Below are 27,315 nucleotides of genomic sequence, written 5' to 3' on the forward strand. Positions count from 1 at the left end.
CGACTTTTTTCCATACTATACTATGACGTTTTTTATGACTTTTTATGCCATACTATACCATGTTGTTATTATGAATTTTTCTGCCATGCTGTAATATGTCATTTTTAGGACTATTTAATTTTTTTATAATGTGATGTTTTTATGCCGTACTATAGTATGTCGTTTTTATGACTTTTTTTTGCCATACTATACTATGACTTTTTATGCCTTAATATATTTATGAATTTTATGAAATACTATACCATGTCGTTATTATGACTTTTTGTGCCTTACTATACTACTATGAGGTTTTTATGACTTTTCATAACTTACTATACTACGACGTTTTTGTGACTTTTTATGCCATACTATACTATGAGGTATTTCATTACTTTTATGCCATACTATACTATGACTTTTAATGACTTTTTATGCCATACTATACTATGACGTTTTTATGACTTTTCATGCCTTACTATACTATGAGGTTTTCATGACTTTTTATACCTTACTATACTATGACGTTTTTGTGACTTTTTATGCCTTACTATACTATGTCATTTTTATGACATTTTTGCCTTACTATACTATGACTTTTTATGCCTTACTATACTATGACTTTTTATGCCTTACTATACTATGACGTTTTTAGGACTTTTTATGCCTTACTATACTATGTCGTTTTTATGCCTTACTATACTATATCGTTTTTATGACATTTTATGCCTTACTATACTATGACTTTTTCTGCCTTACTATACTATGTCCGTTTTATGACTTTTTTGCCTTCCTATACTATGAGGTTTTCATGACTTTTTATACCTTACTATACCATGACGTTTTTATGACTTTCTATGCCTTACTATACTATGACTTTTTATGCCTTACTATACTATGACTTTTTATGACTTTTTATGCCATACTATACTGTCGTTTTTATGACTTTTATTGCCATACTATACTATGACTTTTCATGACTTGAAGGCATAAAAAGTCATAAAAACGACATAGTATAGTATGGCATAAAAGTTAAAGAAAGTCATAGTATAGTAAGGCAAAAACGTCATAAAAATCACATAGCATAATAAGGCACAAAAAGTCATAAAACCTCATAGTATAGTGACATTTGTATGACTTTTTGTGCCTTACTATACTATGATGTTTTTATGAGGTTTTATGCCATACTATACTATGTCCTTTTGACTTTTTATGCTTCACTATCGCATGCTGTTTTTGCCTCAATTTAGTATGATGTTTTCATGACTATTTATGAATTTGAAGTTCTTATGCCTTTCTGTAATTTGACATTTCTATGACGTTTCCTGCCTTATACTACATTCTTATTAAAGTTTGACATATTTGTATATGATTTTTTCAATAACCTCTCATTAAATTCATACATACACGTTTATCTTTTATATTTACATATATAATACTAGTATATACTGACAGGATTTATAATGGACATATATTTACGTAACATTTGTATGTAATATAAACAGACATATTTAAATACATGTTTCTATTAGCTATAAATATATGTCAATATATGATATTGTTCCAATTTCTAACAGGTTTCATATGTAATTGTGTGACGTAGCTCCGAGTTCACTCAAATATCCTTAGGGACAATTCTGTCCTCAAAAATGTCCCTACTGTCCATATTCAAACCTACACCATCCATGAATAAACGTCCATAAATCTGAGAACTATTGCATTGTTTTTAACCCCAGAACTTACCTGAAAACCTTTGCGTTTTTAAGTTCTCTTCAGTATCAAATTTCTGCAGTGATATTTGACGGGTGCATTGCAAACAAGAATTGCCAATGGCTAATTTAGCACAGATTTAATGGTGCCAATTTGACAAAATGTTAACAAAACAGGCTAAAACAACTTGGCAAAGTTTGTAGCCCACAACCAACAAATGTGGCAACATGATACTTCTGTTTTGGTGAGAAGTCATTGTTCATTCCCCCTCTGTTTTCTGCAGGGACTGAGGTGAAGGAGGCAAACTGTTTACCAATCTGTCCCACAGTGGGAGCTTCCTGTGGTGCTCAGGACTCTCGCCTGTGAGCCGTATGGCAGGTCGTGGCAGGTCCCCGTCATGTGAAATGCCTTCCTTGGCTACATCAAGGCATGTTACGAAACTGGCAGACTTGCCATGCAGGCGCAATCCAACAGGACAACGGGTGCCTCAACTGCCGAGTTCTCATGAATGGAGGTAAATATTTGCATGGCAGGACATTAAGGGGTCAGAATGCTAATGCAAATGAGGAGCTTATTGGATCATGGTATGTGGAGGTGAGACAGTTAGTAGCATTTGAACTTCTCTTTTTGTGTCTACAAACAAGTGAAATACTGTGAATGCCTTTAAGGAGAGACGATCCATATGTGTAATATGACATTATCCCCAGCTCTTAAGAGAGACCATAAAGACAGTGGGATACCAGGAGGCAGCCATGACGCTGGGCTTTTCCCTCTGAACAGGTATAAACACTTTTGCATTTAAATCTCATTTGTTTCAAGCAAACTGACCCCTTTAGTTTTCACAGTGACAATTAGTAGTTCAACTTTGTTTGGTTAAATAACATGGTAACATAAACTGGTATAAATGAGCCAAGAAACCAAATATAAAATTCAAACATCTTTATATCAACTCCAGCAAAAATACAAAGTTCTTAACATAAAGATGTATCATTCTTGGGATTACCACAAATAAAGCAGTTATTTCTTTCTAATATACAAAATGAAAATCTTTAAATAGCAACTGTAAAGAATAAACATGTTCAAGTCTGATATTTGGTGGGCTGTTTTAGATTTGCTAAATTCATTAGCCTGCATGGCATTCTTAAATAACAATAAAAACATGACAGGCATGTTTTGCATTTACAGATGATTTACCCTCTAAAGAGAATTGACCATAATAATAAAAAAAATAACACTGTGCTAAAACTGGTATTTTTCCTTAGACGAGACACTAATGAAAGTTACTACTGTGAAAGTAAAGAAACTTCACATTATGAGAACATCTGCCTGACAATCAATGACAATAAAAAACAATAACATAACAATAAAACTGCAACATACTTGGATACATAACTCAGAAGTGTGACTAGACTACCTCAAAAATTTCATATCCAACTTGTGAATAATCAAGGGAACAAATTTATCACCCTGTAATGTGCCATTAATGCTAAAGAGACCATATGCTTCATTCATATTAACCAACCAAATATACATACTTTTCAGGCCTTTGTTGCTTGGAAATATTGTTGCCAAAGTGACAGAAAAGCCAGTTTCCCAAAGTTGTCTCACATGGGTTTTCAGTACAACTTTTTGATGCGCACTAAATGTGCATGCATAGTCTTGAACTGTGTTAGTATTTTCAAAGATCAGGGGCATGAAAACAGTTCTGGTTCTTGTCTCCACATTGACAAAACTTAACACATGCAGAAGCAGGTAAAATACTCAAAGTGAAGTCACTATTATGAGCAGATAACAGACTGGACTGCACAGGTGATGAAAACTGACCAAAAACAACATAAAAACACAAACTTTTATCTTGACACATACAGAGCACGCATGCCTGTTTTAACAATCCTCGTATTTGCTTCAACACCTAATACAACTATAATAAGAACCATTGTATGTTAACGCTCTGGGAAAATGGGCATATAAAATAAACCTGTAAGTCAACATAAGAATTTACAGATGAAGCACGAGGCACATACTTTGTGGAACACAAACATTTTGCACACACTCCGTGTAGCAAGGAATATTGACTGCCTCTCAAGGGACTGAAAGCTGTTACAACTAGAGGACAGGAGTTTTCACATTAAGCAACACATTCTATTACTTTACACTTCATAAATAAGGCACCTGGTCACAACAGTCACATATTCACAATGTTGTGATTAGAAGACAGGCTGGAGATACAAACTGCCTACTGACTGTAAAATTTTTATTCAAAAGCTGATCAGCCTTCTCACATCAAGCTCTCTGAACTGTAAATGCAGTGCATACTATCATCTAAAACAATAATTACATACAAAATGGCAAAAAAAAAAAAAAAAAAAAGAAACAAAACAGGATGGTGAATGAATTTAATGTCACCTTGATAACTGCATCATAGCTTAATTTTTGTTATCCTAACTTTTAAAATGAGGTTTGATAGACTATTGTTATCTCCAGCCATGTCGTAGAGTGCTGGAACAGAAAGCCAAACTGCAACTACATCTGCTAGACGTCATGTAGGAACTTGTCCGTAGTCCCTGAACACAGAGCAAACGCTCAGCAAATAATCCAGCACATCTGCAATTTCACACTGAAGCTTTACAAAAGCATAAATGAAATTTCAAAATCTGTTCCTTCTTCACACATTTGCCTACTGAAAAAGGTATCCTCTGAAGGGTTCAGTGAGAATACAAAATAGATACTTCTGGTCCTTCTGAATATATTCACAAAATCCTCTAAATAAAGATGATCTCTCTCTGCAGGTCCACTTTATTTTGATGTCCTGGTGCGCTTAGCTGGGGTCTCTAGAAGCTCCTGAGCTCTCTTTTTTGCAGGCTTTTTTGCACCACGTGGCAACGATGCTGCCTGACGTGTCTTTGCAGGGGATTTTAAAGTGCACCTTCGTGTCAGCGTGGGCTCCTCAGCTTTCCTGGCTGATTTCAAAGATGCTCTCTGTGTTGTCATGGACTTTAGGGCCCTCTTTGAAGCATGACTGGGGCTCCCACTCAAAGGGACTGCCACCTCCATTTTTCTCTGGGACCTTGTTAGTACCTGGTCAGGTGAGGTGCTCTGTTGAGGGGTTTCAACTGCATTCTCTGTAACTTTGATTTCAGCGAGTGTACTTTGTGCTGATTCCTTTGTTTGGATTTTCACAGCATGCATTTTATTCACTGTAGGTTTTTCCACCTCTACTCTCTCTGCTTCACTTGGCTTTTTACTGTCAATTTTGCTTTTAGATGTGTCGCCAGGGTTATGTTCAGATATTTTCGGAGACCCTAGTCGTTGAGAACATCTCTTTGGCAATTCTTTTTTAGTTGTGTCTCTTGAAGCTCTACTACTGCTTTGGGCCTTGACCGCTCTCTCCTGAACAGGATGCTTTACAATTTTTTTGTCAACCAATATTTTCCTTCTTTCCATTTTTGCCGTAGATTCTTTCATTTGTTTACTAACAGGTAGGGGTGACTTCTGTGCCTTCAGAGACGGTTTCAGATTTGACTTTGCCACAGACTTTGCAGTGGCCATTCTTTTCATATTGTTGGTTTTTAAGGTTTTTGAGGCCTTTTTCAGTCTAACATTAGTTTGCTGAACCTGCATCTTCCCTCGGATATTAGAGTATTTCCTCAAGATCCTTGCACTTGCTGGATTCTTTGATTTACCAGAGGATTTCTGGGATTCACTTATCTGTACAGGGGCTTCAGTAGAGGAGTGTGACTTAGTCAAAGTCTGAGTAGTACTGTGAAATTCTCTCCTCTCTTTCCCTTTGACTGTATTTGCCTCTTGCTCCAGCGCTTTAGCAATCAATTTCTGACTCTTGGGGTTGCTCTTTACAGGTGAAGCGATGGCAAACTTTTTCAAATGTTTCTTTAAGCGCTCTGCCTGTAGGCTTGGAAATACCCCCTGAGAGGTCCCTGAAGCACTAGATGAGCTGTGGAAGCACAGCTGTGTTTCTGACGGAAGACGTGTATTCACCTTCTTGACAATGACAAGAGACTTTGTTTCTGTTGATTCAAGGAACCAACGACAAATACTGGTGAGATTAAAACCTTTCATAAAGAGCATTTGGACTGGTGAGTATTTCTGGTGCTCTGAAAACTTTGGTTTTCGGGCCCTGCGTTTACTTTTCCAAATAGCTGCCTGCCTGTCTGCTTTGTTTTTGTATTTTGTTGCCGGCTGACCCTCTTTGTCCAATTGTACCCAACCTTTTTGCATTCTATCATACTTAACGTTTAAATTTGTAATCAGGTGTTGGTTTTCCTCTCCAGTCAGAGTCTCAAAGAATTTGTTTGTAGATTGTTTTGGGGGCTCAGGTCTTGATGTAATGACAGGGACGGCTGAGCTGTGGGGCAACACAGACACTGGAGGGGACTTCACCTGAGCTTTAGTTATTCTTTCTGACATCATTCTGATAGGGGAAGCTACGTCACTCTGTCTTCCAGCTACAGCAAGAGAACTGGTAGAAGGTGAAGCCAATCTTTGTGATCTCAAAGCTAATTTCCTGTTGTCCACTTGTGGCGACTGAGTAACAGACTGGTGGAACATTTCGGTCTTACTGCTTTCACTCCTTAATGGCATTCTTGTGGGTTTGTCCAATATAGAGGAATTGTAATCATCTCCACTTGCAAACCTGTCTTCTAAAGATGCTACATTTGGCTTCTGTGGCAAAGCAATATCAGCTGCTTCAGCGTCCTTTCGGAGAACCCGTTTACTTCTTAATGGCATAATCAGTGTCTGCATTTCAGTCTTTACAGGACTTTGATTTTCTACCTCCCCGCTAAGTTGCTGTGTCTCATTCTTACTGTCGTCTACGACAACCTTTGCAGACCTTTGTTTGGCTGCCAATCCACTTTCTACTTCATTTTTTTGTAATTCTTCAGAGGTTGTCTCTACTGGCTGCGATTCTTCTGTGTTAAATTCCATACTTGTCTCTGGAACTGTGTTCTGTTGGGACTGTTCAGAGGGTGCAGGGGGAGATGACCTTATTAGAGGAGTAGAAGTAACAGGAAGCGGAGACGGAAGGGGGAGGGAGGGAAGCTGCTGTGTAGATTGAGGAGCATGGGTAGCAGATGGTTTTGGAGATGAAGTGGAAGAGACAGCATTTGCAGTGTGCGGTGATACTGGAGTTCCAACCGGCTTCTGGCTGGTTGATCTAAGTTGCCGTTTGGAATCAGTGCTCTGAGGACTGTCAACAAGCTGATCAGAGAGGACAGGCAAATTATCTTGATCTCTCTGAACTCTTTTTTGTTTCTGGATTTGTTTGGTCCTTGAAGGAACTTTAGACATTGGGATTGATGCTGTGTCAGGAGATGGTTCTGTCACCTGCTCAATCACAGGAGTAGTCTCACTCAAATTTAAAGGTATATGTGTTTCAGGTAGATGTTTCTCCAAATGTTTGTTTTCAACAATTGAATCAATAGCTGAATCAGGAGAAGCAGGAGAAGCTTTACTGGGTAGATCCTGACTGGATTTCACTGGAGTTTTGTTAGGGGATGTGTTGCTGTTACTTGATCTACGACGCAGACTTCTGTCAGAGGCGGATATGGGCCTACCATTAACATAACCCACAATCACTGATTCTGTTTGTCTTAACCGCTTTGGCAGTGAGATTATAGTGCCTCTTTTTCTACGCCAAGGGGGTAATTCCTTCAAGAGCGCATCAAGTGTCTTTGCAGACACATCATATTCATTATTATCATCTTCAGTCGTAAAAGGAATATCACTGTCAACTGCTTCAAGTGTTTCAATTTCTAGCTCTTTCACCATTGGCTCCTCTAATGAACTTATGATGTTGGATTTTTCTGCTACTTCAAAGTTGTTATAGCGTAACTGTGTCTCTGGCTGAAGTTCCTGAGGTTGCTCATCTTGTATTTCCTCCCTTTCATTTTCCTTGATCTCTTCCTCGACTTGATTCACAGGTGATGGGGCACTATTCTCCTGGAGAACAGGCTCACTGTTTTGTTTATCTGATGAAATCTTGGTCTCAGCTTTTTCTATTGTAATATTTTGTAATGGTTCCGCTAATGTTTCTGGGACTGTTTGCTTGGTAATTTCAGGTATGTGCTCTTGAGGCTCAGGCTTATCATATTTTTCTGCTTCAGATGGAGCCTGAGCAATACTTTCTTCACCTCCTGTTATCGTCTGTGAATCTGCAGTTGTATCCTGTTCTAGATCTGTGTTCATATCTGTTTCTTTGTTCTCTACTGAGGACCTTATCGGAGATGGAGGAGTAGACGGCCCCTTATTCTGACACTGATCAGTCTGACTAGTTTCAACTATAACATCTACTTCACTGTCTGCTACCTCCACCACATCTCCTGTTCCTGGTATCACACTCTCATCTGACTCCTCTGGGGACATTTGCTGATTCATTGTCTCCCTGCATGTTCCAGCAAAAGGCATATCCACAGGGGGTACACCTTCAGGTTTTGAAAGTATTTGTTTTGGTGTGACCAATGTGATCAGTTCTGGCATTGGATTAGGACAGTTGCCCCGTCCAGCCAATGTGCGGACAGTTTTTAACTCCCAGATTTCATCTGAATACATGTGTCCTCTGGTGCTTTTTCTGGCATTACGGCGTGGAAGTATGCCACGCTGCTGCTCCTTAAAACACTCTGTAATTGGTTTGTCAATAAAAACAATGTCACAGTGGCCGAGATCAGGGTCAGCCAGTAGCCTACAAGCAGAGTCTCTTGTCCGATGGTCAGAGGATGCCTTGATGGTCTTCCTAGCAGTCCGTGGAGAGTCTGGAGGAATGGTCATGTGGACTGACAACAGTTTTGCTGGTGTATCTTTGGCATGCCCGAGAGTCTCTCTTTGCCTAGCTTGATGTGTGTGACTAGCTTGATTGTGTCTTTTCACAGAGGAGCTGAGTCTAGCACTATGAGTCTCTGTCTTGTTGGATGAGTTTGAGTTACCCTGTCTGTCCTCTGAAGTGTCAGAGTGAGATGAAAGAGAGGCATTGAGCACACATGACAACTTCTTACCATCAGCAACATTGCTGGCCATGATTTTCATCTTAAGAGGTGCATGATCACCGTGCCGGGTGTTCTCTGTATCCACTGGATTAGTGTTTGGAGTGACCAAAGCATGGTTACTCCCTGACCCAGGGCTGCGAAGGTCCAAAGCAGGGCCAGCAGTAACTGATGTTTTCAGCGACACCGCATCCTCTGGAACTTTTTTCATTGCACAACTGCCTGGGATAGAATGGGACATATCCTGGACTTCTGACTTGGGACTGGATTCTGTGGGAAACCTCAACTCCAGGCATGACTTCTCAGGTGTGACTGCAGTGGATTTTGCAGTGGAACAAGCATTTCCCTGTATCCCAAAGGTAGAGTTAGAGGCTTGCTGTGTATTGGAGGATGCAAGTGCTTTGACCTCTGTCTGTAGAAAACCTATGGCATCTACTATCTGCCTCTGATGGTGGGGGCAGAGTTTGGCCATGAAGTGTTCCAGCGTGGAGGTGGACTGCAGGTCTTTTGCCTTTGCAACACGCAAGTCTGGAGTCTCACTGAAAGGAAAAAAAGAATAAAATAGATGTAACTACACATCAAGAATAAGCAACATTGGTTCATAATATTGACTGCTATGTGACTATTACATTTATGGAGAAAAATTCATTGCTACAAGTGCCTAGCAAAATTGTCAAAAAGTGATGGAGCTAAATGTTTGTGAGAAATAATTCACAAATGTATGACAATGTTTGTCATTGCATATTTATTAGAAGAATAAGTGATTTTAAAAGTGAACCTTTCATCCAGTGAACTCTACCAATTACATTGTTACAACTATTACATTTTTCTTCTTTGCACAGTGGTGCTTTTTGTTACAGTATACATCAAGAAAATGTTTTACATGCACAAGACATATAGTAATGGTGGCCCACTTTGATTAAAACAATTCAAACACATTTATCACTTGAAAGAGCAAATACATTGGGGCAAATATAGAGTACATCATTTTGAAAAGTTTTTGTGTATTCAATGACTACTGTAGAGGTGACATTTAGACACAAGTGCTCAACAACTTGAAACAAATTAAACCAGTAAAAGAAACATCAGGTATGACTGAACATAAGCAAAATTAGTTATTCTAATACCTGTGAGGTTTTCTTTCTTTGGGGGGGGGCATGTTTTATATATTTGGCTGAAGTTGTGTCAGTGAGGTAGATCTATTACAAAATTCTCCGATATCTTTGGAGCATTTATACCGTCACATTATGCCAAAAATATATTTATCTTATAACTCTTATATATAACTTTGTAAAGCAAGTATTTCCCAAGCTACACTGTGGTCTTTTCAGAAGAAAATGAATGGACAAATGAAACCAGATCTGGATTCCTGAGGTGACATGTCACAAGGCTATATTGAGTGATAAAAAAGAGAAATTGCTTTGCAGAGCAATAGGTGCTGGCAACTGCAAGATGAAGATGTAGTTGGTAAAAAATTCTGACACTCTGTCGACTAATATTTGTTTAAAGCAGTCCGGTAATTATAAACTAGCATTGTGTTTGTATACAACAGTTTTAGGATGTTACATTAAGTAGTATGTTTTTATTTATTGTGTCCTGTTTGGGGCACTGAACTGTAAAGAAACATGTTAATTTAATACCCCAGTGGTCAACATCTTATCTGACCTGAGGTTATATTGACATTCATTGTGCAACAAAGTATAAAAATAATAAAACAGTGAAAATGTGTACTGATGTTTTTTGGCTGGAAAACATAAGATGATTTGTACAGCATGCCAAAATATTTCGAATGTAACTTTTAGAGATTAAAAAATAAATTTTAGAGATTAGAAAAATAACATTTGCTGCAACCGGAACCTGACCAACTTTTTTGCTAAGCTCATTAATTTCGCATCCCTGCTTGCAAAGTCTAAGGAGTAAACTGGAATACCTGAATAACTAGTGGTAAGGGTTTCATCCCTGAGGGTTTTCGCTTGGTTTCATTTAGCATTGCAGTAAGAGACTGACACAAAGTACATGTCTTTTTCTTCCACAGGAGTAAAATAACAAATCTAACAAGCAGAACCAAACTAAATTCCAACTAAATTCCAAAATATTTTACAACCACACAGATATGGATGTGTTAACTCATCCACAATGTTCATATACTGTACATTAGGGACATAAATAATATGGCAATTATCAACTACTGTATGACGGTATTTTATCATACATCTTCACTGAACCAATAACCACATTTTGAATTGGTTTAGTGATATTTCAGGATCACAGTTAATCTACTTGATACATTGTTCACTTGACAGTAAACACGCCAACACTCCATTACTTTAAATAAAAGATCCTCAAAGATAAACTTCACCATATACAACTAACTGACACTGACACATATGATTTAGTCCGATCATGCAAAATACACCCAGTGTCATTCCTTTAAACATTGGAAATGTTAAATCAAAAATAAAAAAATCTGTACATAGGTTTTATAGATTTATAGATTATATATAGTCATTTGGAGAACCACATCATTTGCAGTTATCTAAAGACTTTTGTCCTTTTACCAAGCAGAAAATACCCAACTTGTGTTGGAACAAAGTGGGACAATCTTAAAAGTTATCCCTTCATATCTATCATGTAAAAGAGTTAAATATACCTTTTACTTATTATATAATTATGTATCATATATATATATATATATATATATATATATATACACACACATATATACTTCTACGAGTTAGTTTTTGTTTTATTAAAGCCGTTTACATTCATGGTTACTTAAATGTTGCTAAAACCATTAATTAATAAGTATCAATCAACAAATACTGCATTAACAAAACAACTCCAAACATGTGAATAGGTATGTAAGGAGAGATAAACTCTTCCCCCACTTTCACAAAAAAAAAGGTTTCTTGGAAGCAGGACACCACGAAAATTGCTATTGTCACAACTGTCCAAAAAAAACAAAAAAACAACAAGCTTACACCATCATCACCCGAAAAGAACAGAGAATTGAGACATAGAAAGCATTAATTAGATCACGGTGCAATTAACTACAAGGATACACTGAAATATTTACAAATGGTAGAACAGAGTCTTATATCAACTTTATAACAGCTCTCTCTGTAAGCTATTTGCTTCACGATAAAATATGTGTTGTGTACATGACAAGCTGCTACATAAAACAGCTATGAGAACAGTAGAGTGTGATATGGGTTTTTCAGATGAGGTAGTCGACCATATCATTTGCTACAATAGATAATGAGGAGCATAAATATATGCGTTACCTGTCAATTTACCCAAAGCGCTTGCAAGTTTATAATATATTAATTAAAATGCATTAAACACTTAATGAGAAAATAAACTGTGACTTTTAAAAAAATGCTGGATGATTGTCAATGCAAGAATAATTAAATTAAAGATTTATCAGTTACGAAAAATTAAGAGTTTTAACTTGGAGGGAGAGGAAATGCAAACCATAAAGCCAACACGACATATAAGTAATCTAATGGACTGCCTAGGGCCCCTGTGGCCACCAGAGGGCCCCCAAGAGTGGTGGAAATGTCCCATGAGAGAGCTTGAATCAGAGCTGGGCGGTCCTTTAAGCTCGCTAAGCAAGTTACAAAGGGCCCTGAAAATTACGTTAGGGCCCGGCCTCCCCCTCATGTTAAAGCGAGTATTAGTGTTAACAACTTAGATGAAAGGATGACATGGAACTATCCTTCTGGTCACGAAAAGAAAAAAAAAAATGACAGTGAATTGCGGGAACAGCAATCAGATGAACTTCTCCTCTACTAGTTTGATGTCAGCAAATAACAGTAACATTAAGTTTATGTGCATCTCTCTCTACTCTGTGTCTTGCTTGCTTGCCAGCCACTTCCAGGGCTGTATTCTGTGACTTTGTGCCTGAGAATGAGATACAACTACTTATATAACTAGAAAATAAATAATGTTAATAAAGTTATAATAAATAACTATAATTATTTATTTGATAAGCGTCAACAGGAAATGGTGTTCATAAACTGCAGCTTGCATGTCACACATGAACGTGTTCATATGCACGTGCACAAAATAAAACTCTTGCTATCCAACAGCAACCTCCGTGGTGACCAGGTTTAGTTACAACTCTAGACTAATGCAACATGGGAAGCAATGGAGTGACTTTGACTATGAATTAAAAATTGAATTTAAAATCTTGATTAGCTGGGCATACTGGGCAATATGTATGTAAATTCCTCAGTATATAACCATAAAGTATTAAGCCAAACTATTGTATAAATAGTATTTTATATTTAAAAATGGTTTACATGGCTCTCGGGTCAGGTAGGAGGACACCTTAGCAGAATTTTGCTTAGGGCTCCAGTGAGGTCAGGACCAGAAAGAAAACATATCTGCATTTAGTGCAAGAAGTAGCAAAAACTAAGAATAGGAGCCCAGCAAATTAGTCAGTAAGTTAAACATAAAGTCATACTATTGTTACAGTGCTATTAACAAACAAGTGTGAAAGTCCCTAAACTATATTTTACTGCTTGAACCAACTCTCACAAAAAATGTTTACTATTTTAACAGCGTTATGTAATATCTATCCAAGTTAACTGCTTGTTGTTAAGGAATTATTTCTGTAATGAAAACATCCTCATTCTAACATGGTGTATATCTAAAAGGCTGCAAAAATTGCAAAAAAAAAAAAAAGAGTTGAATAATGGGGCATGACCCCATACTTTGAAATATCCTGATGTGTAAGTGATAATGCACAATGAGGTGTCCTAATAGAGCAAAATAATGGACAAGGCAGAGTTGAAACAGAGAGTTCCCTCTGCCAAGTCCACAAGGCAAAAATTCAGAGAAAATTGCATGTAATGGTGACAGGCCTTTTTTTTTTTCTTTTTAAAAAAAAAAAAAAAAAAAAAAGGTTTTCATCCGTAACATTTACATATAGTAACAGCACCATGACATGTATGTAAGGACGCGGCATCAACCTGAGCTTTGGTATAGCCCCACACACCGACACCCTTGCATGTTTTTTTTACTTGGGAAAAAAAAAAAAACTAATCCATAAAACAAAGCAGAAATCATCAACTATCATCAACACAGATATTCCAAAAAATTGCAGTAAATCTGAGACTGTCTGTAACTGCAAAAAAAACAAAAAAAAAACATGAAATTTAACTAAATCTAAGGGGACTTTCAAATGCAATGCTTATATGTTATAGTCACTAATTCAAGTAATATATCTTGGAACCCTGACAGCAAGGCGATGAACTATCACATTTCCCCTCTACAGAGATGAAACAAAATTTTCATTGAATTTTTGCCTTAGTAACTTGAGATACAGGTTGATGATTGTAATAGTAGCTAACAAGTTAACTTTGCTAGCTAGCAAATGTTAGCAAGCTAGCACAGTCAGCTAGCATGTTAAGCTCTATCTGCTAATATTGCTTATTGATAATATTGACCAAGTTCTGTGTTTTATAAAATAAAGACTTCTGTCTAAAAATGATAATAATGCACCTAGATTATATTTAGAGTAAATAAGTAAGCATTTTCAAAAATACTTGTATGTATTTTAGAGTTAGGAGTTATCTGATGCCAAGAGTTTAGGTAATGCACTATTTGTGACTGCGAAGAATTAGGTTACTACAACAAGTTATTATCAACACAAACCAGGCAACTGTTTTTAATTGACCTGAAGAGACAAGTCTTTATCATGTGCCATGGGCAAGCAAGGTGTGTGTGTGTGTGTGTGTGTGTTTGTGTTCTATATGTGTATGGTAATACTTGTTTTTTTTTGCATTATTGTGATAAATCAATAGAACAAAAACCTGCCTTTCTTGTGTCTGAGAGAAAGACATGCCAGAGATAACAGTTGAAATCTGAAAAAGACAAGCCCTAAATCACGTAGACCTGAAATGCTGTGAAGGGCTACACTAGCATTGAACTGCTACTGATAACTAGCTAAGGTAGGTTGTAAGGGCAGAGTTGGAGAGTTGGATACACATACTTGTCAGTAAGACATCCTGAAATGTTACCTCAAAGAGCTGTTTGGGTGTGCTACGCTTTCCCTGTTAGAGGTGACTTGTATGAGGCAATGATTTAATTAAGCATATCTGTAGCTGAGGTATATTTATGTGCTTACAGTAACTCATTATCTAATAAAGACATTTTCTTTGACTGACAAGTATTGCATTCCTATGTGAAATTATCCTGAGTGCAGTGAAGGCAATGAAAAAAAACTATTACCATTAATATAGTTCAGTAAAACATACAGAAAAAACAAAAACAAAAAAAAGTGTCAAAAACGTGTCATGCTTTTAAAGATAGTCTTAAAAGGGAAAGTGAAATTTTGGACAACAGACCATGCTAATCTGACAAACTATCATAATAAACAAATATTTTGGAATTAATAAATATTTTGAATTATAATAGTGTTTTTCCTCATATCTCCAGTGTCCATTTCAGTCATAGAGTTGTATTTGCAAAACAGTGAGAGAGACTTTCACTGTCATCCATAAAACATTTGCAAGCCTACATACTCAGTAGTATTTACTTATCATTACTTAACATATGATCAAGTGCTCTGAACAGTACTGAGAGAAAACACTGAGGGGCGCCACTTCCTTAGACATGCCTCAGTTTGGCTCTGTGTGTAAAGAATACATTTATAGAGTCAGAAATTATTATTTTAAGCATAACCTAAAATAAATAACCTGACATTAATTAACAATATGCTGTAGTACAAACAGCAAGTATACCTTCCAAACACATTTTGTAGGGCAGGGAGACACGGAGTGTTTAAAATAGATGACTATAGACAAACATAATTAATTAAATAAATCAATAATAAATTTGGGTAATTTGGTTTAAAAGTTACACAAATGTTAAGGTGTTATGGAAAAACAAGTCAGCTCCTACCACTGTCTGGCAAATACAACATTTGTCTGGTTAAAAATGACATCATTATTAGGACTTTACGGATATCACTCATTTGATGAGAGGCTTCCATCATGGAAATCATTTCCATTCTCATCAGATGTACTCTCTCTTTTCTCAGAAACAATGTGCAGGGGGTTTTGGAGTTCTTTCCTCTCAGCGAACTGTGAACCACCCTGCTCCTCTATCTGGCTTATCAGCTTCAGTTTCTTTTTGGGGGGATGTTTCAAGGTCCCCAGTCGCTCCTTAACTTTGTATTCCAGTGTGCTGTGTGGAATGCCATAGATCGATTGGGCCTTGGACACACTCATTTTCCCACCCATCACCACCACAATAGCCTCTTCGAGCAGCTCAGTGTTGTACTGTCGATATCGCCCACGTTTCTTCCTTGGCTGCTTGTTACCTAGGTCTGACTCTGAATCCAGAGGATAGTTTCCTCCCAAGGCTTGGCGGTCAGTGACGCAAGGCCAGTATTCCTTCTCCGAACCTGAGCTATTTAAACCTCTGCTGCTCTTTTTCTGGATGTGCCTGGGTACGATGGAACAGAGCTTCTTTTCCAGACCGTTCTCACAAAGCGAACCTGAATACTCAGTGGACAAGGAATCCCAAGACGGGTCTGTTCCTGTGGCCAAAACTCGCACCTGGGGAATCTTAAGGTCAAACGATGATGAATGAGAAAGAGAGAGGCTGTGGTCCGTGAAGGCCTCCTGGAGGTTTCCTTTCTCATAGGCAAGTGACTTTGTCAAAAGTCCAGCGGCTTCCAACAATTTGGGTATGTCTTTAAGGTGCTCACTAGCCTCACTGTTGGCTTTAAGTTTGAGAAGAGCCCCAAAATGAGTTTTGGAATTCCAGGAATCAGATCCATTTTTAAAAAGGTCACTGGGTGTGGAGCTGTGGTTATGGCTGAGAGGTGACTCTGGGTCGCTCTCCAGATCGGCCTCCTCTTTGATGTGCAGCGAGTATGCAAGGGACGCTGACGATTTATAACGGGTGGAGTGGCCGATATTCTCCCTCCTCCTCCCATCCTGTAGGCTCCTCATAAACAGCCCGACCTGTCCGTCCGCTCTCAAGGATCGCCTGATTGGATGGAAGGAAACTGGGTGTAAGCAGAGCTTGCACAGTGCCTTTTTTCTTTTCTAAAGGAGGATGGGTTGGGGTGGGGAGGACGTTGGCCACTCCTTTATTATATGATCTTGCTTTGGTAACATCACTATCTTTTAGAATGACTGACTGTGTGGTTGTGTGTGTGACTTTTAAGAACAAAAAAGGCTCAAGTTTGATAATTTTTTATTTGGTTGCTTTAATAATTGTTTACAAATTTTGCATCAACATAAGAAATAAGAAACAAAAAGAAAGGGCAAAGAAACAATAAAAATAAAGCAAAGAAAAAGGCATTTATTGGAGTACATAAAAGTCTTAGTATTGTCGTGGCTCAAAAAGCACAGCCAGAAGGAGGGGTCATTTGTCATTGCAGTAAAGCAGCTTGGCATGTAGCTGTTAAACGGGGCATAAAAACTATGCCATACAAAACAGCCAATGCAAATAGAGTTCTTGACATTTTGAGTGTGACGTTACCACTAAACAAGCACAGCAATAAAAGAGTAAGCCAGCAGTGGGTTGTGATCAAACTCAAAACGTAACCGACTAAATGAAGTGCAATGACCTAAATTCATTTAAAAATTATATTTAAAACTGATTTTTTTTCCCCAAATGAAAAATTAGGAGTTAATCTCCAGAGTTGCGACTGCATACACATTTGCTTGTGGCTGAAATGGCCTGATGTCAAGCTAATATGTCTGCATCAAAATCTTTACCCAACGAAAAAAAAGTCCCAACTAGTCCTTTTAGAATCTAAACAGCTTAATGTGGGAGTTTCATTACTTAATTTCTGCACATACCTCAAATATAGATAGTTTTCATATAGATACTAGTCATTTTTTAATTAAACTGAGGACACTGTGCATGCTGTTTATCATATTCAAAGTAAGATGAAAGTCAAAAGCAGCTTTATTCTGCTAGGAATGATCATCAAATTTAGATCCTATCAGCTCTCAAAGCAGCAGAAGAGGAGAATGCGAAGCCCCTGTTGCTTAATTAATCCAAATATTTTAATTATAGAGACGTCAAGTCCAGTCGAGTATAACAGAATAAAGAGGCTTTGGTCTCAAGGAAAACAAAAGAGGAACGAACTACAAAACATAATCCTAAAATCTAGTTAGATAAAGATATATTCTCAAACGTTTAAATGAATTAAAATGGCACTTTGTTTAAAGAGAATATGATTAAAATTTGAAATACAGCCCTATGATTTGAACGAATAACATTAAAAAGCAAAACGTATATTTACTTATACTTGGTGCAGTGACTATGCTCTACAAAATCGTGTGGCATCATATTTAGTGGAAGCATGTATGATTACTACTTGTGTTACCAGTATAGTAATAGATGTACAGGCAATGCAAGAAATCTTTCCTTGGAAGAGGAACATGGCATGCACATGTAAATTAATTTATTAACACCCCTGCTAGTACATTACTTCTGGTACGACATCACTGAAAATCTCGAGTGTTAAAATACAAAATTATATCTACTCTCTGCTGCATTTGTGCAGGAATTCAGTCCTCAAGGAGCAGTTTCTTATGGTTTTATTTACCCTGAAATCTGTTGATCTGGTAGATCAATGTTTTTTTGACAAAATACCTTATATATTACTCACCTTGCATATACTTGCAAGAATATTAGCAAGGATGCAAGTCCTGTAGTAAATCATCATCAGGCCAGCAGGTGCCATGCCAGACAATAATGAACAGAAAACAAAAACAAGTCCAAACTAACAGAATCCTTTTAAGCCACAATAGCTCACAAACTAACAAGATGCTGCTTGTGTAGTCCCTAGCTGGTAATAAGAGTGACCTGTCAGACAAAAAACGAGGAGCAGGCAGCTGCATTAACTTAAAGCCTGCAGGGTAATTCATTCTGAACGACAGCATGATGCAAATGGCATCCTCTAGGACGCACCGGAGTGAGGTTTCAAAGAAGAATCAAGCAGCAGAAGATGATTCCTCTGTTGCAGTTGGTCAAAACCTTAATTATTTTTCTTTGTGGCCAAAAACATTTCTGTTAGCATGACCCTGTTTGTTGTTGTTCATTTTCATCAAGCAACCAACTGGCTGAGTGATCTCCAATTTCAGGACTCAAATTTCAGGCCTCAGCCCCTTGCAGTGATACCACTACACATAACCAGTACCACATCAGTTAAAAAATCCAATTTATTCCAAATCCATTTTGTGGTCATCCTAAAGTACAATGTAACATATCCTCAAAAACATTACTGCTTAAGGACTGGAGACTAAAGAGACAAAGAGAAAGAAACTTATCTTACCCCTTGAGTGTGGATGTGGTTGGAGAAAGGCAGGGACTACGGACAGGCAGGTTGCTGCTACAGCGATTCTTTTTGATGGATAAGTCAAGGACTCCATCTGTAAAAAAAAAAAATTAAAAAAAATTAAAAAAATAAATAAATTCAATGCTAGGTTCAGACTAGATACACGCTGCTCTGTTACAGATATGTTTAACTTCACATTACCTTGTTCACTGGGCTCAGCCGGGGGCTTCTTGATGGTGAGGTCAAGAGGAGCATCCTGGTCAGCCATGAGGAGCTTGCTGAGGACGGGGTTCTGGTTGTGTGCAGGCCCAGCCAGGGTGGCAGCAGGGCTGGTAGGAGGAGGGGCCCCTGAGAGCAAGGGTGGGGTCGGCAGGCTTTGGTCAGAGTGAGGCTGAGAATCTGAGCAACTGTCCTGAGGGGAGCTGGTTTTTGAGGTATATTCGGCAGCAAACTGTCGGATCATTCTCTGAAGGATCTCTCGAGCCACTACTGGAATGTGTGGGTCCGAGAAATTTGGCACATCTGAAAGGAAAAAATACAAAGGTAAAAACAGTTGGGTCTTTATCCTTTATGGCTAGCTATAAGTGTATGTAAACAATGCCCAAGTAATTTTCCATTGGCAATAAGAGCTGAAGCAATCTGAATTAATGTAAATAAAAGTTTAAATAACAGCATAGACAAAATAAAAGCATATTAAGCAACAGCTATTATTGTCATAACATTGCAACATACTGATGCACTTGTCCTGCTTTGTCACTGGGACATTAACTCACCTTTTCTGCAGAGAACTGCATTGAGAAATTCCTCGGCTTGTTTCTCTAATCTGCTGATTGCTGTCTGATCTTTCACCAGGAGAGGTTTGTGTGCGTCTTCAAGCCCCTCGTTGCTTAAGCCAATTAAGTGTTCCTGTCAAATGACAAAATGGGTCAGTCAACGGACTTCAGAGAACAGGATGCATATATACTGAACAAGACAAAAGAAGTTTTTTTTTTCAGTTGACTGAATTAATCTCACTCTCCTCACTTTGTAAGAGTAACTAATTCTTCAAGGAAACCAAAGGTAACTAAAGGTAACTAAAGGTATTCCTAAAACTCATCTATCCATCATCCAAGCCACGTCTGCTGTTAAAAGTTCTGGGGCACTCCTAAAATTATAGCTTCAAGTCTGGATTGTGATCTTCATCCTATGCTCTGTCACCACAGTGGCTAGAATCATGGAGAAAGCTACTTTTACTTCTCCCCCTACAACTGAACAAAATTCTGAGACAAACACCAGAATGTAAAAAAGTCATAGAGAAAAGAAGAAATTGTACCTTTACTTTGTCTCGTCTCAAACAGCAGAATAGACAATTTTCATCAAATGACCAGTCAGACACTCCTGTTGGCTCAAAATCTGTGGACACAAAACAGATGATAAACATCTTTGTTCTTTAGTTTTTGCAATAAAAATAACAGATGTCCTCCAATTCCCTGATTGATACGCATATAGTGTGTTTTAAGGTACTGTCATCAGCAGCAGCACAACAACCAAATGGTCTAGCTGCATGTAGGATGCATGGATGCATCATAAAAAATTGTTAGACTGAAACCGAATACAGGACACTGCAGGTTTCAAACAAATATTCTTCAGAGCACACCTCAGTGCTGAGACTCAATGACAAATGTATGAATGAAATGAATTAGTCGGTCATAATGAAACTGTTTTGATTTGTGTTAGTGAAACTGATCGAGTAGACTGATTCAGTTCAATTTAATTCTCAGCCGACTTTCTCCCCAACTGCTAGTGTAGAAAGTCTACTTAGACTTAGACAGTCCTCTTACTGCAAATGCAATGAAACCCCAAATAATGGCCACTATTGTCTCACTAACACCATGCATTGTAAAAATGTATGTAGGACACTGTAGACTTTTACACTGGCCCCACACCATCCAAAACACCAACTTTGTAGGAACACAAGGCATCTTCTCTTCTGCAGCCAGAGGGGCTGTCTTGTAGAGTGAATGTAGAGGGGTACCAGATGGTACAATGCAGCTGCATTGTCATAAATGAGCAGATAACAGATTACACTAAAATTCTCATTCATGTCATTCATACATTTGTATGATCATGGCCACTATTACGATGTAGGGAATGGTCTGAGATACTTACCCTTAAATAATTTAAGGTCTTCTACCAACTCTGGACCAAACAGACCTTCAAGGATGCTCTCAAAACCTGAGGAAAGACATGAAATTCAGTCAAATGTGCAGTTGTCAATGGCAATCATACAACAGCACACTGACCTAGCATTTGTTAGGTTTCAGTCCTAATTAAGCCTTGGTGTTGAAACCAACAGCAGCAGAACAGAAACTCAAAATGAACACAACACAAGACAACCTTACCTGCCCAGGGACACAAGTTATTTGTTGTAAAATAGTTAAAACCTGGTCTACTTTACATCACTGCCATTTCATGTGATAATGTCTTATTCATACACCCAGGCTTGTCTTTTCCTTTCTACTTCATCTTGACAACCCCTGTAAGCAACCCTGTGCTTCTGTTAAAACACACATTATCAGCTTTACTTCAACAGTAAATACATGCACTCCATCCTCCTGTTGCCAAGCAACTGAAGTACCTACAGAGTTGGGAGTGACTGCACGTTGTAACATTAAAAGGAAACAGCCAGAAACAAGGCTGGTAGTTGGTGTCAAAGTACCTATACAATATCACAGATCCAGAATTCAACCAAAACCAGATCACAGTCTACTAAGTTATAGTTTCCAGATAAGTAACTTACAAAACACTGGCTGCAATAGCAAAACATCTTATATCACATATACAAGCTTAGAAAAATCTTAAAGGCATTACTGAAGAGATGGTGGTATCCTACAGTCCCAGCTTTTTGATAAAGACATATATTGATATAGTGAATTATGCTGCATAGGGCTTCATTTAACAGTGCATTAACACAATATGCAGTGTCTGCTTACTGCCTCAGGGTTAAAATAACCAATCCAAAACCACTACATGCATGAAATCAAGCGCTAAAGAGGTCAGAGGTAACATCTGTCTACTGATGTAAAGAGAGTGCACTATTCTAAATGTGCTAAGAACTAATAAAAGGTCAAAGCAAAATCATGAATCAAATCATTCTGACACAAAAAAACATAAGACGGTTATTACAAAGCTATGTAAAACACATATGCATTAGTAGCACTGAAAATTTAAAATATGTAAAAATATAAAGGCCTTAATGACAATGAATATCACGTTAAATTATCCAAATTAGTTGAATTGATTATCAAACTAAATATTATAGTAAAGGCCTACTTACAGTATGTCTTCACAGATAACAAGTGAGAAAATGATCAACCCTTACCATCCACTCTCTTCCTAAACTCACAGTGAATTCACTGAAGGCTGTCATCTGTTAAAATGCCCTCGCTGTGCTTCCCTACAAATTCCCACCCACTTTTCAACAGCCAAACATAAAGGGGGGTGGGGTGGTGGGGGGCAAAGTGAAACACAGCCTTGCCTATAGCTGCAACGTGAGTCTGTTTCTGGGTTAGTGCACAGGACTTCAGCTGAAGCTATCCAATCCTATTTCTGAAATATTTCAGAGGCAGGAGGAGAAAAGTAGGTCATCCACTTTCATTTGACAAAGCAGCGCCATGACATCAAACTACTCTTCAGGAATTCTGTTTAGGGCATTTAAAAATGTGTCATGCTGTAAACCATGACTTTGAGGCAATATTAACACTTTCCAACTGGCAGAGCATAGTGTGGTGTAGTGGCTGATGAAAAGAACCTCTACACACAAGCCTCATTTTGGGACCAGCAACTAAAATTTATAAGCGCAAGCTGCCTACATGTGCAATGGATAAAATATTGATAGTGTGCGTAGCTGTCATGCGAGCTCTACAAAATAAATGAGCAAAAAAAAAAAAAAAAGAATAATAGTCACAGTTCACATGCACAAACATCTGAATAAAAACACACGTCACTTTAGTTCCTATTTGAAGTAACTTCCACCAATTAATTATACTGGAGAGGAATTAGGCCACCATTCAGCTGCTGCTACACATCTGGTTTGATATATAGTGATCTGATAGCCTCCAGATACAATAATAAGCACAGGGTATAGAGGTACAAAGTGATAATGAGAAAAAGAAAAAAGGAGTCCCGTATTATGTGCCATCGGGCTAAACACCTAATAAAATTTAAAACTATTCGAGGACTAATGAAAGGACACTCAGGACAAAGATATCAGGTTAATGAGGCTGGCAATCTTAATCCATTGCAAACATTTGGGGGGGGGGGGGATCACGCCTACAGGCCTAATTGCATTGACAACATGACATTGAGCCTCATTAGAAGATTTAGTCCTTTATCCAGAATTGTTAGTCATTTTTTTTAACTATGGGAGCTAGTTAGTCATTTATGTCAATCATCGAGCTCCATATGAGGGAATTATGATTCAAGAACATTTTGCTATTTCCAACCTTTGCTGGCTTGTTTCTTGTTTACTTCAGATACATATCACAGCTTGCCTCCAGGTAATTTACAGTTGAGTGAGGGGATGGCTTAATTCATACAGAGGTATGCTTAACTAAAAATAAAAACAATAAGTCGGAATGAAAAATGAAGAGGAGATGACAGCAGCAACATTTGTATTCATTCAACTAAAGTTTCACAATTTAACCATGTAATAATGGAAAAGGCATCGCCAAAGCTGACCTCACACCCACTGTAATTTCCTTATTGGCTCATTTTAGATAAATGAGAAACAATAATATTATTTAAACGTTATTGATTACTTTATATTTATTGTATGGAAATGTTTTAAGTGCAGCATTAATAAATATGTACAAGTCAATACAGTTTTCTTTTCATTCATACATCATTTATTTTGCACATTCCTATGACTAGGGACTCCTATGAAGACATTCTCAATGTGCACTTGATTGTATTTTTAATGATGAGAAAATACTCTCCAGCAATAATTTTTACATACTTACTCTTTATGTTGTCTGTGGGCTTGGCTACATGGTAACTAGGAGAGCGAACTGTGTGATTATGCATATGCACCTGAGAAACTTGCCCTACATTGGAGCGTCTCTGCAATCAAGTTTTCAACCAAGGTTTTCCATGCAGGAAACCCACTGACAGGAGAGATATTGCTCCTTTTTCAGATTTACTTGCCCCACTAAAATTTCAGTATAAATTTAATTTTAGGTTAGGTTAATTGGACCTTTTAAATTCAGGATAATTCAATGGCTTTTGAGGCTTGATAATTGTAAAAGTAAACACATTTCAAGGGTCTACTCTCACCTTGATAAATGCATTTGGCTCATAATACTGTAGATTAGGGCTGCAATGTATAACCATTTTCAGTACTTAATAATATATATCTCATCTATTATTATTATCTATAAGTGGTATGAGCAGTTTGGCACTAAAACTCAATTAATGATTCAAGCTAAGCATCAGCCACAAACCTTGACCATGAAAATGTCTAGGTCTTTTCATGGAGCTTATGTACGCTCATGGTGAACAACAAATCTGCCCAATCTGTCTTAGCCTTCTTTTGACCTACATCTCCAGCCAATCAGAGCCAGGAAGAGAGGAAATATTTGGATTGTGTGACACCCTTGTCCTTCCCACCAGCACTTAGAAAGAGAAATCCCACAGGTCTAGGATCAGCTTAACCCCCCTTAAATCCTAACGTTAACCTATGGTGTACTTCACTGGGAACTGAACGTAGTGCTTGATAAAACCCTCTTTACTGCTTATTGCTGGCCATGTGTGCTACATGGGTTGGTAGTATAGCCAAAAGGTCACTTTTCTTTTATCAGCCTTTGCATAAAAATCACTGAGCAACCCCCTCGCCAATTTCTGCAGTGCAAGTACATGACATAGTAAATGTTCATTAGAATATGTTTAATTTCGTACTGAAAGACAAATGAAACTGACACCAGTGATTCAAAAAATGCTTGTTGTAATTTCTCATTTAACAGTAATAAACATGTGACCTAGTTTTCAAGTGTCAATGCTCAAAGCACTATTTGACGTGATGCTGCCTACAACAATTGTGCTTTCAGGGGATTCGATGCCATACTTAAATTGAGAGGAGCTGTTTACTACATTGATAAGGAGGCTTTAAATATCACAATCACTGTTAACTCACATTTCTACATGGTTCCAGAAGTATTTTCTTCCCAGTGTATATTTGCAATAAAAAAGTTTTTTATAATGATGATCTCAATATTACTGTTCATTTTTTCCACAAAGGTTTCCTCCAGATAATTTAGTGATGCTCCAGGGTAGTTGTGTGGTCCTTGGTTATAAATTTTTCAACTGTTTAATTAATTCCTGAGAAATGTTGTATTTTCAGTTGGGATATTGCATTATACTGCAGTACGCATGACACTCATCAGCAGCTGCTATAACGAAGACTCCAGCTAGAGTCCCAAGATTATCGCATTTCAAAACAAAAGTGAATTGATTAACACTCCTTAACATACTTGGCAAGCTCTTCAGTGCTCAAATTCTAATTTCAATATGCCATTAGCAGCACAGTCCACCGAATTTGAGTGTAAATGAATGTGTGTTAATGAAAAGCCTAAACAAAAAGGCATGTAACATCTTTTACTTCCACAGCTGGCAACCAGAGGTAACCTTACCCAATTCGCTGCTACCCATTTTGGACAAGTAACATTCATAAATCTGGTCAAAAGTTTCTACCTGACAAACCACAGTAATTGATTATTCCATCTTATTACATTTATAACAGCTTTTCTGTCTTTATCTGTGGTGGGCAGCAGGAAGACAATGCACATACATTTCAAAACACCTGTATAAGTACAAGAGACTTGAACATAGGTTCCTTCTATGTGTCTTCTGTTGTTCCTACAACCAATCACCCAAATTGATTTAGAATTTGCAACTACCCATTTACATAATCACAAAAATTATGATAAAATGTTAACATTTAGCCTCATCATGGGACTGCAGTGTTTTTTTTTTTCCACTGGATGACCCACCCTTCCCTCTGCCGCTCTAGTGCTGAGGGTGTAGAGTGCTGCATCAACCCCCACTCAACCCATCCCCCACGGTAACTACTGTATACATACGATCTCAGAAAGAGTGACCACAAGCTCACAGAACAGGAGCTTCCCAGAGCTCCAATCAATCTGTATCCAAAATCAACCTTTCTAAGTTTGGCATCTTTGGATACAGCATTTTGAAAAGGGATTGGTCATCGACAAATTCTTTTATCGTCTAAAACTGCAACATGTTTTAGAATCATAACGATGTTCAGATTGTGATGCTCACAAGATAGTAATTTGATATGAAGAGAGTCACTGATATCCCTGAGCAATCTCTATGAAGATGTAAGATGGGCTGAGGGCTGAGGATGAGCGCAGAGATGACAAAGTTGCACAAATTAGTTGAGCCACAGTACATGCCTAGTTTCATCCCAAGTGAACTCATCACACAGAGACCAAGGCTAATTGCTTAACCATATAAGAAGCATTTACTATTGCATACTATGCTACCACAAAAAAGGAATTTGTTACAGGTCAACAGTCAAGCTGAGACATTACATGGGCTTGAGCAAAATTGTGCTTTGAAATGTCATTTGGCAACTACACATTATGTTCATTACAAGCAATATACAGTATCTGGACAAGCCTACACCGTGGGCAATGGCGTAGCAGCTTTGAGCAACATCTACAGTGGGGAGAATCACTCCATGAATACTTAATGTGATATGATGCAAACTGACAGTCAAATGGTGTAATGCTGCACAAAATATAACTTTGAATAACAAATATGAGACCACCATGATTTTAAGCAAATATGGGGAAAAAAATGGCGCACACAAACATATAAGCTCAAGCACACAAACAGACAAACACACAATCAAAGACATGCATTTCATATGAAACATTTAAGTTGTTGGTCATGTTGGTCAACAAACCTCAACCAGCTCTTTTTTCAAATTAGGAAATTGTAGGCCAAAAGGACATCACAGTGGGCATACTGGAGTAGAAAATGGGCCATGCTAAAGTTTAAATTATGAACAAGAAGTCTGCCTTGTGTCAATATTTGCATGTTATTTCTTTGAGCAGATCCTCAATCCCACTCACCCACATGTCAAACGCAAGTATGAATAACTGACATTCCAGGCATTTTCAAATGTCAGCTGGTGCTCCTCATTCCAAATTTTCCCAAATCAAGACAGAACACACATTTCAGCCACACAGTTTTCCGGGGGCCGATGGACCATGAACACATGTATAGGCAAACATACAGACAATTGTTGCTGCTGTTCTA

The 27,315-nt window shown here is 37.8% G+C and overlaps 1 protein-coding gene across 2 annotated transcripts in view; it reads right to left on the reverse strand.

Moving 5' to 3' along the window:
* Window positions 1-1,810: 1,810 nt before the first annotated feature.
* The window catches only part of wu:fc17b08 (ligand-dependent corepressor), a 28,949-nt gene continuing 3,444 nt past the window's right edge, over window positions 1,811-27,315 (reverse strand). Inside the window, exons 2-7 of one of the 2 annotated variants that reach the window (XM_056394898.1) lie at window positions 21,142-21,207; window positions 20,306-20,385; window positions 19,767-19,899; window positions 19,195-19,515; window positions 18,991-19,087; window positions 1,811-9,220 (exon numbers count right to left, since the gene is read on the reverse strand). In XM_056394898.1, the coding sequence (XP_056250873.1) occupies window positions 4,483-9,220; window positions 18,991-19,087; window positions 19,195-19,515; window positions 19,767-19,899; window positions 20,306-20,385; window positions 21,142-21,207 (5,435 nt within the window). In that variant the 3' untranslated portion in view covers window positions 1,811-4,482. Of the gene's footprint in view, window positions 9,221-9,375; window positions 16,686-18,990; window positions 19,088-19,194; window positions 19,516-19,766; window positions 19,900-20,305; window positions 20,386-21,141; window positions 21,208-27,315 lie in introns of those variants that run through there. The other variant, XM_056394899.1, reaches the window with a different exon arrangement.

Source organism: Seriola aureovittata, chromosome 14, assembly GCF_021018895.1.
Source record: "Seriola aureovittata isolate HTS-2021-v1 ecotype China chromosome 14, ASM2101889v1, whole genome shotgun sequence".
In the NCBI taxonomy this organism is placed as follows: Eukaryota; Metazoa; Chordata; class Actinopteri; order Carangiformes; family Carangidae; genus Seriola; species Seriola aureovittata.